We start from the raw sequence: 12545 nt of genomic DNA, 5'->3' as shown, positions 1-12545 counted from the left end.
AGTGCTGGCTCTGGAATTGTCTTTTTTCAAAATGTCACACTTGATTTGCTTGGGGTTTTTTTGCTTGGTTTTTTTTGTTTGTTTGTTTTTTTGTTTTGTTTTGTTCATTTACAAGAAGAACCTACAGATATGAAGCCCAAACCAAATGAGCTCTGCTTCATTGCAGTGGGTGACACAGCCCTTTCTCTGTGTCTTCTGCACTGGGAAACACATTCCCAGTTACCAGTGAGACTAAACAGGAAGGCTAAATGTGAGCTGAAAGAAAAAAAAAAAAAAACCAAGAAAAAAAAAAAAAAAAAAAAAAAGCAAGAAAGCAAGAATCTTTATACTGGTCCCAATACCCAGTAAAAACCTTTGCAGAATTCTGCTCCCTGTAATATGATTTCCAGAAGGAGCCAATTTGGGGACAGAGGCATGCAGAGGCAATGCATGGTCTCGTGGTCAAATTTGGAAGAGGAAGGATGTGGCAATAGAGGACCCAGGAGCGTGGGCTTGGGTGCAGCCCCAGAGGAGGAGCCCAGGGGTATTGTAAACTAGGAAGGAGCTGCCCTGGCAGGCAAGTGTGGGAGTGGGCAGGGAACAGCTCTTGGTAGGATGGAGACAAAGACTGGAAGAGCAAAAGCCAATGGCATTCACTGTGGCAGAGGGACAAGGAGGAAAATGTTTCAAACCCACTTGTGCTGCTTTTAGTAGAATAAAATAATGGTTTTCTAAGCTAGTGGAGGTGTAAGTAATAGTACTCAGTTTGAAGGTAGCTTAGAGAGACCTCTGAGGGTGGGGACTGATTTTGAATGTAACAGCTCTGTCACAGAACATTCCTGTAGCCCGCTGCAGTTGAGAAATCAGGCCCACACATTTTTCCTTGGGGTCACAACAGTGCTTGTCATCCCATCACTGAGTTACCTGTCCTTTTTGCAGCTCCTGCCACCTGAGCAGTACATTTCCACTGTGGAGCAAAAAGTGAGGCACAGTTCCCTCTTACACTGAAGCACACAGGGATACCATGTAAATCCCAGCTCCTTGCTACTGGTGCCAGGCTGTTTTTACTCCCAGCTGGAAAGTTTCTAGGAAACCTGTGACTCTCATTAAACTCATATGGAAGTGCTGTGCTGGCTTGTGAATCTAGAATCAAAAAGAATGGAGAAATCTGTGCAGATTTTAATACAACTGTAATGCACCTGATTTCCTTCCTACTGAACACCTCCAGGAGCCTACCTGGATTCATCACCTGGATGTTTGTCTCTCCAGAGGAAAAGAGAGGTTATTGCACTATTTGGTTTTCCTTGTTGGTTTTGTGTGCCAAATAAGACAGGAATCACATGGGCAGGCTTATCTTTTCTTCTTTTATTTTTCTGCCACAGACACGCAGGATGAGAGAAACCACAGGGAAAGGATTGCACTGTGAGAGGTAGTCCATGTGCAGAAGGTTGATACTTTCATCTAGTGCAAGGTGTCCTGTCACAAGACAGCCAGCAGCAGAGCTCAGAACAGCTCAAGCAGTAACTGTTCCAGGTACTCTGAAGAAAGATGAACAGGGAGGGGGGCTGGGCGGCGGGGTGATCTGAGCCTGTCCCCTCCACCCCAGCCTTCTTCCAGAGCACCCTGAAATCACATTATCACAAGACGGTGTCACAGTTACCCAAACAAGAAAGGCAGAGTATTTATTTCTGTGGCATTCCAGTCTATTCACTGCCTTAATATTCAAGCTGTGAGTTGCAGAGAAGAGGTTATAAGGGGGATGTTTTTCTACATCCAGTTAATACAGGCAGCAAGGCAAGACACACTACCTCAATAAATTAAGCCAAAGAAGAAGGAGGTTAGGCATTTATCTAGATTTTTATTAACAGTGTTTCAAGAGACAATAGAAGGAAGGGGAAGAAAAAAAAAAGGCAGACACCACAGCAACAGCTTTAAAATTGTACAAAGATAACACAGAGAGTATCTGGTGCCATAGTTACAGTCAGCACAGGCTGTGTGGGAAAAGGGGGGATTAAAAAACGTGTTACAAAGTCAATCTGGAAGCAGGCAAGTGAAGGAGGTTAGTAAGTTACAGCATATTTACAGCAAGGGCCCAGCCATGCCAGGTGGGACAGAGCCACCTTCACCCACGACCCCTGGCACCTTGGACCTGGCTAAAGAACTTCTCTGGGTGCTGTTTGGGTAGGAAGGTTGAGGAGTTGTAGACAGGCAGGGCTGCGTCAGCCCATGCAGCCCTCCAGAAGTCAGGGCAGGCCTTGGGAGGCCACTCTAACCTTCCTGTGCTGCTGGAGGGAGGTGCTGGATGGAAGTCAACTACAACAGGACTACAATCCATCAACAACCTAGGGCAGCTACCTGCCTGTCGTCCCCCCCATCACCTGCTGGAGCACAAGGACTTCCTGGCCAAATGTGCTCCTTGGAGGCCACTCTGCAAGGAAGCTGCTGAGTGCCAAGGGGGTTGGTGGAGCAAATGTTCTCCTGCTTCAGCCTCTCCATTTCACCTCAACTGCTTCATGTGTGGTCCTCCTCCTGGAAACAACCCTCACCTCTATCTCTGTTCCATAACTCTTTCCTACAAACACAGCGCAGATGTTCAGCTCCAAAGGGACCAACCTACCCTAGCCCAAACTGCCTACGTGGCTGACAAACCAACCTGAGATGAAACATTCCTATGGAAACAGCACTCTCTAGCTTGGAATTCCCAAAACACCTTGTTTCTCCAGCACTCTTGCTCTCCCTTCTCCTGCTTGGTCATTTCTTCCCCATGTGCTCTTCTCCAGCTAACAGCACCCACACTCACTCACACAGATGCACTCACACAGACCTTGACCTTTGCCATCAGTTCACCCCTAGGTTAATATAATTTTATTTAAAAACATTTCATCCCTTCCTCCTGGTTTGTCTTTGGTTGAAAGCAATGATGCTCGGGCAGTGAGGAGAGTGCAGTGGGGCCAGGGCCAGAGGAGCAGCAGCTTTGACAGCAGCTGTGCCATGGCCACTGGGCAAGAAGTTAATCAGTGCATTTCTTTAGGAGGTCCTGGGTTTCTCTTGCATAAAAATTGGACATTTCTGCTGCTCTGAGATGTTACTGATCTATTTTTATGCTGACTGCAGCCTCAGCTTGTTAAGTCTTTTTCTTTAAAGACAAATTCTTCCAATCCCATGGTTTCTGCTCAAAGAAATTTCACATTGCAGAGACCATCTCAGAGACAACAATATAAAAACAACCTGAGTTTTCCCTGGGTGACACGTGCAAAAGGAACACAGAAGGAATCATTTCAACTTGCCAGCACAACCTGAACTCATCCCATTTGGAATGAGAGGCATGTGGCAGACTCCAAAGATTCAAACCTAGACTATCTGTCCAGGCACTTGGTTCCAGAGGGTGGGTGGAGTCAAATAAAAGCTTGGACTGGTGTATAAATATTCACCCAGATCTCAAAAACTCAAAAGGTGATAGAACCTGCATTGCCGAGGCACCAGGTCGGGTCCATTTCAGTTTTGGCAAGCCTGGCACGTTGCTTTCTAGACAAAGGCAAAGCTCCTCATGTTAACTGTGGTTGCAACCAAGTTACTGTCATATAGATTACACATGCACTCTTAGAAAGGAAAGGAAGAATGGAAAAAAGAAAAAAAGGAAAAAAAAGAAAAAAAAAAAAGAGTAGTTTTGGCATTAAATATAGCAAAGGAGATTTTACAACACGAATGCAGCTGTATTTGAAGAAGGAAAAAAAGCCCCAAACTGTTCACTATCCACTCTTTCCCAGAGCCTGCTTGGGCTCTTTGCTGAAAACAAAATTTCTGTACAGCTTCCCCACTCTCCCCTCCAAACCTCTAAACACACACGCACATGTACACCCCAATCAAAAAAAAGAATCAAATAAACACAGAAAATATCAAGAAGTGCCTCTTCAGCATTTTTTTTTTCCTGGAGAACCTTTTTTGTTTTAGAACCTGCAGGATGCACTAAAGTGTTTCATCAGATCTGAGACCAGAGGCATTTCACGCCTCAGGATCTGTAGAATGAAAACAGAAAAGAAAGAGGGGAGAGAAGAAAGGAGAATTATGGGGGGGGGAAGAAGGCAGGTTTTGAAAAATATTCCCTAATAATGCTACAAAAAAAATTAATCCTGACAATTAAATACAGACAAACTGTATTGAATAAAAATTGCACTAGTCCTCTGGGCATATCAATAATAAATTAAATACTTAACAAGTTCACTGATTAAAAAAGACAGCACATAACAAAATCCATAACAAAAGAACATAACCCCCCCCCCAATACTGTATGTAGGAAAAGTGCACAAAGTTGCTTTATACATTGAATCTAAATAAAGTACCAATACATGTTAAATAGATCAAATTGTCTTGCAAGACACTGCTTTCTGCACCAGTATTTACATAGGCTTTAACTTCATGGATTTCAGCAGTGAGGCTGAGCTTCAATGGACCAAACTGTCCCTGGTTTGTGTTCTTCTCATGAGCCACAAATGCCGAGTGTGAAATAAAATGACCCGAGGTGGAAGCCACATCTCCAGTTCTCTTCGGCTTAGGGGAAGGAGGGGGTCCTATTTTTAACTTCTCAGAAAGAGCTGGAAAACCAACTGGGGGGTTTTAAATTGCTGTACATGGGGGGAAAAAAAGGGGGAAAAGGGGGAAAAGGGGGAAAAGGGGGAAAAGGGGGAAAAGGGGGAAAAGGGGGAAAAGGGGGAAAAAAAGGAGAAAAAAGGAGAAAAAAGGAGAAAAAAGGAGAAAAAAAGGAGAAAAAAAGGAGAAAAAAAGGAGAAAAAAAGGAGAAAAAAAGGAGGAAAAAAGGGGGGAAAAGGGGAAAAAAGGGGAAAAAAGGGAAAAAAGGGGAAAAAAGGGGAAAAAAGGGGAAAAAAGGGGAAAAAAGGGGAAAAAGGGGGGAAAAAGGGGGGAAAAAGGGGGGAAAAAGGGGGGAAAAAGGGGGCAAAAGGGGGGCAAAAGGGGGGAAAAGGGGGGAAAAGGGGGGAAAAGGGGGAAAAAGGGGGAAAAAGGGGGAAAAAGGGGGAAAAAGGGGGAAAAAGGGGGAAAAAAAGGGGGAAAAAAGGGGGAAAAAAGGGGGAAAAAAGGGGGAAAAAAAGGGGGAAAAAAGGGGGAAAAAAAGGGGGAAAAAAAGGGGGAAAAAAAGGGGGAAAAAAAAGGGGAAAAAAAGGGGGCAAAAAGGGGGAAAAAAAAGGGAAAAAAAGGGGAAAAAAAGGGGAAAAAAAGGGGAAAAAAAGGGATTGCTAGACAATGACCATGCTAAAATTCACAGCAGAGTAAGACCATGGCAGTGGTGAAATGTCTATTTCTCTTTCAAGAGCTTCCAGGCAGTGTGGTCATTTCTAGGAAAGCACCTCCCTGCTCAGTGGGGAAAAGCCCACTTGAATTTAAGATGACTTTCACCAGAAAGAAGACGAAGTCCAACGCAAAGGACTAGAAGATGAAGCTTGGTGAGAAGGTGAAGTAGTGACCTTCTGTAACCCTGCCCTGCAGAGCTGAGAAGGGGGAGCTGGAGGTGGCACAGTACACCCACCCCTGCCCCATCAGCACTCTGCTGGTGTGGAGGGTTGAGGCAATGCCCTGGAAGGCACTGCCAATGATAAGAGGGCCCGTGGAGCCAAAGTCATTAATTTTCGTTTTCCAAGATGGGGTGCAAGCAGATGGTTTAGTATTTAGGGAAACAGAAATGGCCCCAAGCTCAGATTTTGCACCGTCGCTGATCTGCAGCAGCTCCAGCAACAGTCACTGGGATCAGTTCAGACTCACAACAGACAACTGGGACTGAGATTAGGACTCAGCACCTGCCCCAAAGGGAACAGGAATGAGAAAGCTACAAGAGAAAGAGGGACTTCAGGACCCAGACTGCACAGGCAGAAAACTGTGGTTTGGCTGCAGCAAAATGTGGGACAGCCCTTTCCTAAGGACTCTCCCTGGAACTGAGAGGACACTCTACAATAAGTGGAGCTTAGAGTTCCACTTTTAGATGTGTGGGTGGACACTGAGTGCTGTTGGTTCAGACTGAGGACAGTACCTTGAGTGAAGAGCTGGATCCCTGTTGTTTCAGTATCTGAGGATGCAATTACACTGACAGAAACAAACCTGTGAATGTTTAATCCATTAAAGGGCAGCAGCACAATAGCAAAAGGATGAAAAGTCCTCAAGCATGTATTGGATGAAAAACCATTTATCGTGTATCCCTGCTGATGTGATACAGGAGGATGGGGAACTCTGCCTAAAATTCTTGGGTTCCTTGTGAGGTCTGGATCTCCTTGAGCCCCAGCACTCTGTAAGGCAAAACGGCCCAACCCCAGAGCCAGCAGCCTGGGTGCCCAAGCAGGCTCAACACCAGCTGTGGACTGCCACCAACCTGAAAAACTCTGCTGTCCATGGCAGCTCAGGGCATTCTGAAGAGGCTCTGCCAGGAGCACATCTCAGCTGGGCATCCGACCTCCCTGCCAGTGGTACATGCGCTCCAGAAGCCCACAGGAGACATGATCCCATCTCTGTAGAACTGCTGTAGCATGATCCTCCTAGCAGAGACCATAAAGACAGCAACAAAAAGTGCTCCTGGTAGAAACACATTCCCTCCCTCTAGCAAAGAGCAACACAAGAAAAAGGAAAGAAACCAACAGAAGATTCTGCTGGGCATTGGAGTTGAGGAACTCTAAAGTCCCAGGGCCAACTGATGAGATGCCCTCCTGAGGGTACAGTATGTGTGGGGAGAGCAGAGAGGGACAACCCATGCAGGGAGAGAGTTCCTTCACAGAGATGCTGCAGAAACCCGAAGCCAGCAGGAAAGGAACTGACTCGAGGACAGAGTGGGTGGTGCAAGCAGCACGAGGGGCCAGGGCTTTTCTTCCCTGACACAAAGCCCATCGCCTGCGAAGAGCTTCTCCCAGCCTCCAGAAATGAGCACTGCTGCTTCCACAACACCGTGCAGGTTGAATCATGAGGAAGCAGGTGAGCTATGGCTTTGAACAGTTTAACCACCAGGGGCAAAAAAAAAGGAGGAAAGTGGCTGGTAGAGTCCTGAGAGCAACTGGAGTGGCTCTCAATCCCACCCCTTCCCATCTGCCTTCCAGAACAAAATGTCTCTGCCCCATCAAACAGCCTCTTCCTGACTCAGAGGTTATCTTTTAGTTTTCCAAGCAGTCCCCCAGCAGCTCCCAGATGCTGCAGCAGTCCCCTCAAGGGAGGACAGTGCTGGTCAGAGGACTCCACCTCAGAATCCCTTTTAAACTCTTCAGATGAGAACTTGGTGCCTGGTAACCACACTGCAGCAGAGCCAGCTTCATCTGATGGTAGTGTTGCTGGGTTTCTCCAGACAGTTTCTTTTTCTTCTCTTTCTTTCCTTTTTCCTTTTTTTTTTTTTTGATTTTTTTTTTTTAACATACTAAACTTCTCTCCATGCTTTTCACACACTCAAAGTCCACACACCATGGTCTGTGGTTATGCCCCAGAAGTCTCCTAAACAAAATCAATCATCCAGTAGTCAAGCATGAGAACTTAATGCTAGAAGGAAAGATCCCTTTTTCTTTCCCCATGTGCATCTCAGCCTCGATGTGCAGGCATCAGAACCAGACCAGTCTGCAAGAAATACCAATAGACCAAGGATGGGGCTTCTCGGGGCTTCTAGAAGTTCAGCTCAACTTCAAGACAGCAAAGGGAGGTGGGGGAGTTGTCACTAACACTCATCTATGTTAAGGCTGATGAACTCCTGGATACACTTCCTGTATTGCAGCTCAGTAGGGCTGTTGCTGGGATATTGACCTGGTTGTCCAAAGGGACCCTCTGCTTCCCTCATCTCCTCGTTCATCCGAGCCAGACGCAGCCTAGAGTGAAACAGAGAAAGCAGAGAAGGTTTGGTTATTCCTTCCCTGGTGGTTATTTGCAGGCAGTGTTCCTGGATACAGGTACTGGGAAGTCCTGGCTGTACTCACAAGGTCACAATGTCTGCGTTGGCTGCCTGGACAGCAATGCTGAGTGGGTCCTGTCCGTCACCATCCACTGCATGCTGATTTGCTCCTCGCTTGAGGAACAAGCAGACCTGACTGCAAGAGGGAAAGAAAAGACCATCAGAGCTAAGATTTCAACTCCTCACATCCCAGCACAGTGGGCGGAGGGCACTGTCCTTCCCCAGTCAGGCACAGCTTGGCTTCTACTGCTCTTAAATCAGGACACGATGCAGCAGCACAGAGAAAGGAGTGGGTGTACGGAGGCCCAGGTACCCTTCAGCTATCATCACAAGGGGGAAATTATCCTTAAGAAAAGCCTGCTGTGGATGTGATATCAAAAAGTGTGTTTTGCCAATAACAAATTCACCCCAATCCAGCTGCCTTGCCCCCCTCACAAAGAACTCACCCAGTGTGCCCCAGGTATGTGGCGTGATGCAAAGGAGCTCGGCCTCGGCTGTCTCTTTGGTTAACATCTGCCCCATTCTGCAGTAGGAATTCACAGGCTATCAAGGAGCCCTGGCAAGAGAAAGGAGAATTTCTAAATAAATTCAGCCAGCAGCACCAAGAGAGGATGGATGAGCACCACAAGGATGCCCTTTATCAGTGCACTCTGAACGTACCCCCATCACAGCTTGAATCAGAGGAGTTTTGTTTTCATCTTCATCATTCACCCAGTTGATCTCAGCACCATGTGCCAGTGCTTCTGCCATAAGGGGCAGGTTTCGGGCTTGTGCTGCCTTGTAGATCAAGAGGCCAGGATGCAGCTCCCTCAGGTCCTCCAAATCTGATGCTTCCTGCTCAATCTCTGCCTCACCACTCGACTCCTCTGACACCTCACACTCTAAGAAGTGGAAAAGGATGTGGAGAGATGACCCAAGAGCTGTGTATTTTCCCATTTCTTACATTCCCCTGTTGTTCTTGGCACACCATCCACCCTGCTTTAGCACTACCTGCCTTCCCCATATTTCCACCACCAAGCTGTGACACCCACCTTCCTCGGTTACACTGTCCACCACCGAGCCGAACACCAGGATGTCAGTGCTGCCATCCGTGCTCCCCCCGAGGCCACTGTCACTGCTCAGACCTGCAGGGCCAACAGAAGACAAACCAAACCCATTTTAATACAAGGGGCATTCCAGCATCAGGCAACAGCTGAGACCATGAGGAGGGAGAGGGGCAAAAATAGGGCTGGGCCAAACATCACGCACACATTGCACCGGGCACTGCTGGCAAGGGACAGGGGGAACTGCAAGCCCATTTAGCCCCAGACTCAACAAAATTGCCCCAAGGAAAAATTGCAAAGCTTTATGGTGTCCGTATCCCCGCGCTGCCCTTCATGCAGGGATGCCCTGACATTGCCATGGCACTTTGGACTGTTGAGGACAGCCCTGGCTGCAATCCATGAGGGATGCTGTGACGGAGCCTGGAGCAGAGCAGCAGTAGAGACAGCTTGGCAGCAGGTTGTGCAGTGTCACCAGCAAACAGAGACACCCCTCTGCTTTTACCACTCATCCTCTCAGCTTCAACTCTAGTTATGCACTCCCCAGAGCTTGTCAGTTGTGACTGGGGCACTTGTTCAAGGCCTTTTCTTGTGACAAAACCATGATTGGGCCAAATAAGATCACTGTGGACCTCAAGCCAAGCTGTTAAAGCATTGTCAGCTGGCTCCTTCACAGCCATCCCTTCCCCATCCCCACAGGACTTCCACCTTCCCTGCTTATCTGGAAATGTTACAGGACATCTGGCTATGTACAAGAAATGGAATCAAGAAGAGATGATGCAACTTGTCACACAGCAGGTGTCAGTGGCAGAGCACCTTTGTAGCTTTCCAGCTTGTACCCAAAAGCTGTTAAGAAAAAGACAGAAAGGAAGAACCTGCAGGAATTGCTTCTGCAGGAACAGGGATGGATCATCACCTTTGTCCTGAGGGATGCCCAGAATCCATGGGAACTCTGGCTGGATTCAGCTTCTTGATGCTTTTAAAATCCCAATGACTCCAAGGGGTGGGAGAGTCTCTCCTCCCAGAACTCAAGAGGTTAAGTCCCCATAACCTACCCCAAGACCTACACTCAAGGCACTGTGATTAGAAAGAAAAACAAGCCAGGCTGTAGCTGACAAAATGGTGCTAAAATCTTAGCAGAGCAGTCCTTGTGAGGAGTTTTTCTTGCAGGAAAGCCTGCAAGATTTGATAATCTGAGCCCTGAACCCCACAGCAGAACAAGACACCTTAACCTTGAAGGCTGTCTGTAGAAGTCTTTACAGCAGAACAGCCTCTAAATCAGTGGTCCTGAAACCATGGGCTCTCAAGTTATCCCTCAGCACTGCTCCACAGTCAAAGGATATGATGAAGCTACAAGAAGAAAGGCTTAAAGTGGCACACACCATGTCTATCTTTTTTTGCTGACAGAAAAATCATTGCTGGCTTCTGTAGAAAGCAAACAGTTTGTCAAGACTTAGCTCTCCAGTGAGGCCACACAGCACTAGTCTATATTTACATCAAAGTAAGAAATGAAAATCCGGCTCATATTGACAATTTCCCAGTTCTGCTCCCTCTACATCAGTGATAAAATTCCTATTTGCTTCTACAGGAACAAGATAAGACTGCTGAGCAGCTCTGAAGTCCTGCATCTCCCAAGCATTGTTTCTGTTGACTCATCAGGCTGAATTCTTTGAAATTGGAATAGCCCATAAGGCACAAAGACTTCAAGACTCAGACTAAAGCACCTTCACTGATTTTAAGAGATGCCAAACACATGGAGGAAAGCCTGTGGTGTACTTAAATATTTCTCTTAAATTCACACTATAATGAGCAACTGAGCTTGTAAGTCTTAAAAAGTTACCACTCCTCAGCTGAGGAGGAGACAGGACCACACAACCAGGCTGGAACAGATGTGGGCATTTGAAGTAAACCTCTCACTCTCTATTTGCTGTGAGATCCCATTTGCATGGGATCACAGAAGGGTTGGAAGGGACCTTAAAGATCATCAAGATCTGTTGGATCCTTTTATGTCACATCCTTTAAGATGTAGCAACTTGACCACTGGAAACACTGGGAAATGAAGGTCAGGGATGGGTTTCCAGTGGTTTGGCTGACAGAAAACACGTCATTTGTCTCTGAAGCTTGGTTTGGAACAACTTGAATTTGGGTGTCTCTCTTGCTGCTAGCTGCCAGAGCGTCACCTTACCTCCATCCAGGAGGCCACCTGCGAGCGGATGCTGCATGGAGATGTGGCTGGCACCTAGAGGAAGGTGGATGGAACATGAGGGGAGTTCATTGGCAAACACAAAAATTGTGTACGACTTGTTAAAAAAAAAAATTAAAAGCCAAAACTAAACCCAGGGGAAAAAAAAAAAGCCAATGGAATGAATTGTCTGGAAGGAAAAGATGTTGTGTGGGCAAAACCAAAACCAAAAAAAAAAAAACATCCACCAGAATGCAAACACCTGGTACTGACTGGATAGGATACTGAAATAATAATAAGTGCAATAAAAGAGCAACAGGCTGGATTTGTGCAACTGACTCCCTATGGCACTCCTGAAAGATTTCTCTTCACTCCCCAAGGCTGACACCTTGCCTTAGGTCTGGTGCAATGCACATGGCCTAGAAGAACTGGGATGGAAAGTGTACCAGGAGCAAAGACACTTTTCTTTGTACTTACTGCGTGGGCCAGAGCCAGCACCAGTGTCAAAGTAGGAGAAGAGAGAATCCAACTCATCAGGGCAGAAGAGGGAATCTCGACGGAACTTCCTCTCCAGTGTGGCTGCTGTTTAACACAGAGAATTTGAAATCCATCATTAATTACAAATGAACAAACAGGACACAGCTCTATAGCTGTATTTACACAGGCTGAGCTTGCAAGGTCCTAACACACCCCAGATGTGCCAAGTCAACCCAGAGTATTTTGAGCAGGTAGACCCTTCAGGAGCCGGTCCTCTCTTACAGACCAGGCAGGGAAAAATCAAGGGATTATGAAACTTTACATAGAAAGCTGGAACACTAAAGAAAAGGCACAAAGCAACTTCAGAAATCGCTTGCTCACCCTAACACAATCATCTCCTCCCCTAGCCACAAAAAAAGAGGTGGAGAACGTTAGGAACTGGCTCTGAAGAGTTGTGGACACACCTCCAGCGAGGGGCAGGGAAGGGACAACACAGCTCTGACTGGGGAGATGGGAGAAGGATGGTTTCCCACCTGCTGACAGCATGGCTGGCGAGGCATTGCTGGCTTCCTGGCGGTACTTCCTGCGAGCTGTGGGTGCCTTGGTGGTGCTGTTGTTCCTCTGGCACTTCTTCACACACCAGCGCCGAGGCTTCCTCTCGCTCTCCGTTAGAGCCTCCCCGCTGGGCATCTTCTTCAGGAATTTCTTCTCCACGTACTTCACCTTGATCCAGGCTTCCTTGTCCTGCCTAAGAGGAGAACAGCACAAAGCTCTGCACAGAGGAATGTGATTTGCCTGAAGGAAACAGCCAGAGATGGAGCTGCCCTGGGTCATTTTAACAATCTGGCTTTGAGTCCTTAAAATCCTTGAGGCTGGTATTGAAAAGGGAGAATTTCTCAAACCTAAGAAATATCTGCAATTTCAAAGCAAAACTAAGAAGTACCGA

General features: G+C 46.9%; 1 protein-coding gene and 1 long non-coding RNA gene across 4 annotated transcripts in view; one reads left to right on the top strand and one right to left on the bottom strand.

Annotated features, from left to right (window-relative positions):
• The first annotated feature begins 304 nt into the window (after nt 1-304).
• Nucleotides 305-4631, top strand: LOC139806702 (uncharacterized). Its single transcript, XR_011730326.1, has 2 exons — nt 305-867; nt 900-4631. It is a non-coding gene; the product is annotated as an uncharacterized lncRNA (long non-coding RNA).
• A 1439-nt stretch (nt 4632-6070) lies between these two features.
• ACAP3 (ArfGAP with coiled-coil, ankyrin repeat and PH domains 3) overlaps nt 6071-12545 on the bottom strand; it is a 67732-nt gene continuing 61257 nt past the window's right edge. For 2 of the 3 annotated variants that reach the window (XM_071766680.1, XM_071766679.1), the window contains 8 exons: nt 12133-12347; nt 11600-11704; nt 11126-11179; nt 8932-9024; nt 8561-8781; nt 8347-8456; nt 7926-8036; nt 6071-7817 (listed from right to left, as the gene is read on the bottom strand). In XM_071766680.1, coding sequence (XP_071622781.1) covers nt 7670-7817; nt 7926-8036; nt 8347-8456; nt 8561-8781; nt 8932-9024; nt 11126-11179; nt 11600-11704; nt 12133-12347 — 1057 coding nt within the window. In that variant the 3' untranslated portion in view covers nt 6071-7669. The remainder of the gene's footprint in view (nt 7818-7925; nt 8037-8346; nt 8457-8560; nt 8782-8931; nt 9025-11125; nt 11180-11599; nt 11705-12132; nt 12348-12545) is intronic. The other variant, XM_071766681.1, reaches the window with a different exon arrangement.

The sequence above is a fragment of the Heliangelus exortis genome, chromosome 23 (assembly GCF_036169615.1).
Source record: "Heliangelus exortis chromosome 23, bHelExo1.hap1, whole genome shotgun sequence".
Taxonomy (NCBI): Eukaryota; Metazoa; Chordata; class Aves; order Apodiformes; family Trochilidae; genus Heliangelus; species Heliangelus exortis.
Note: the sequence above shows the minus strand (reverse complement) of the source record. Positions and strands in the feature narration are given on the sequence as shown.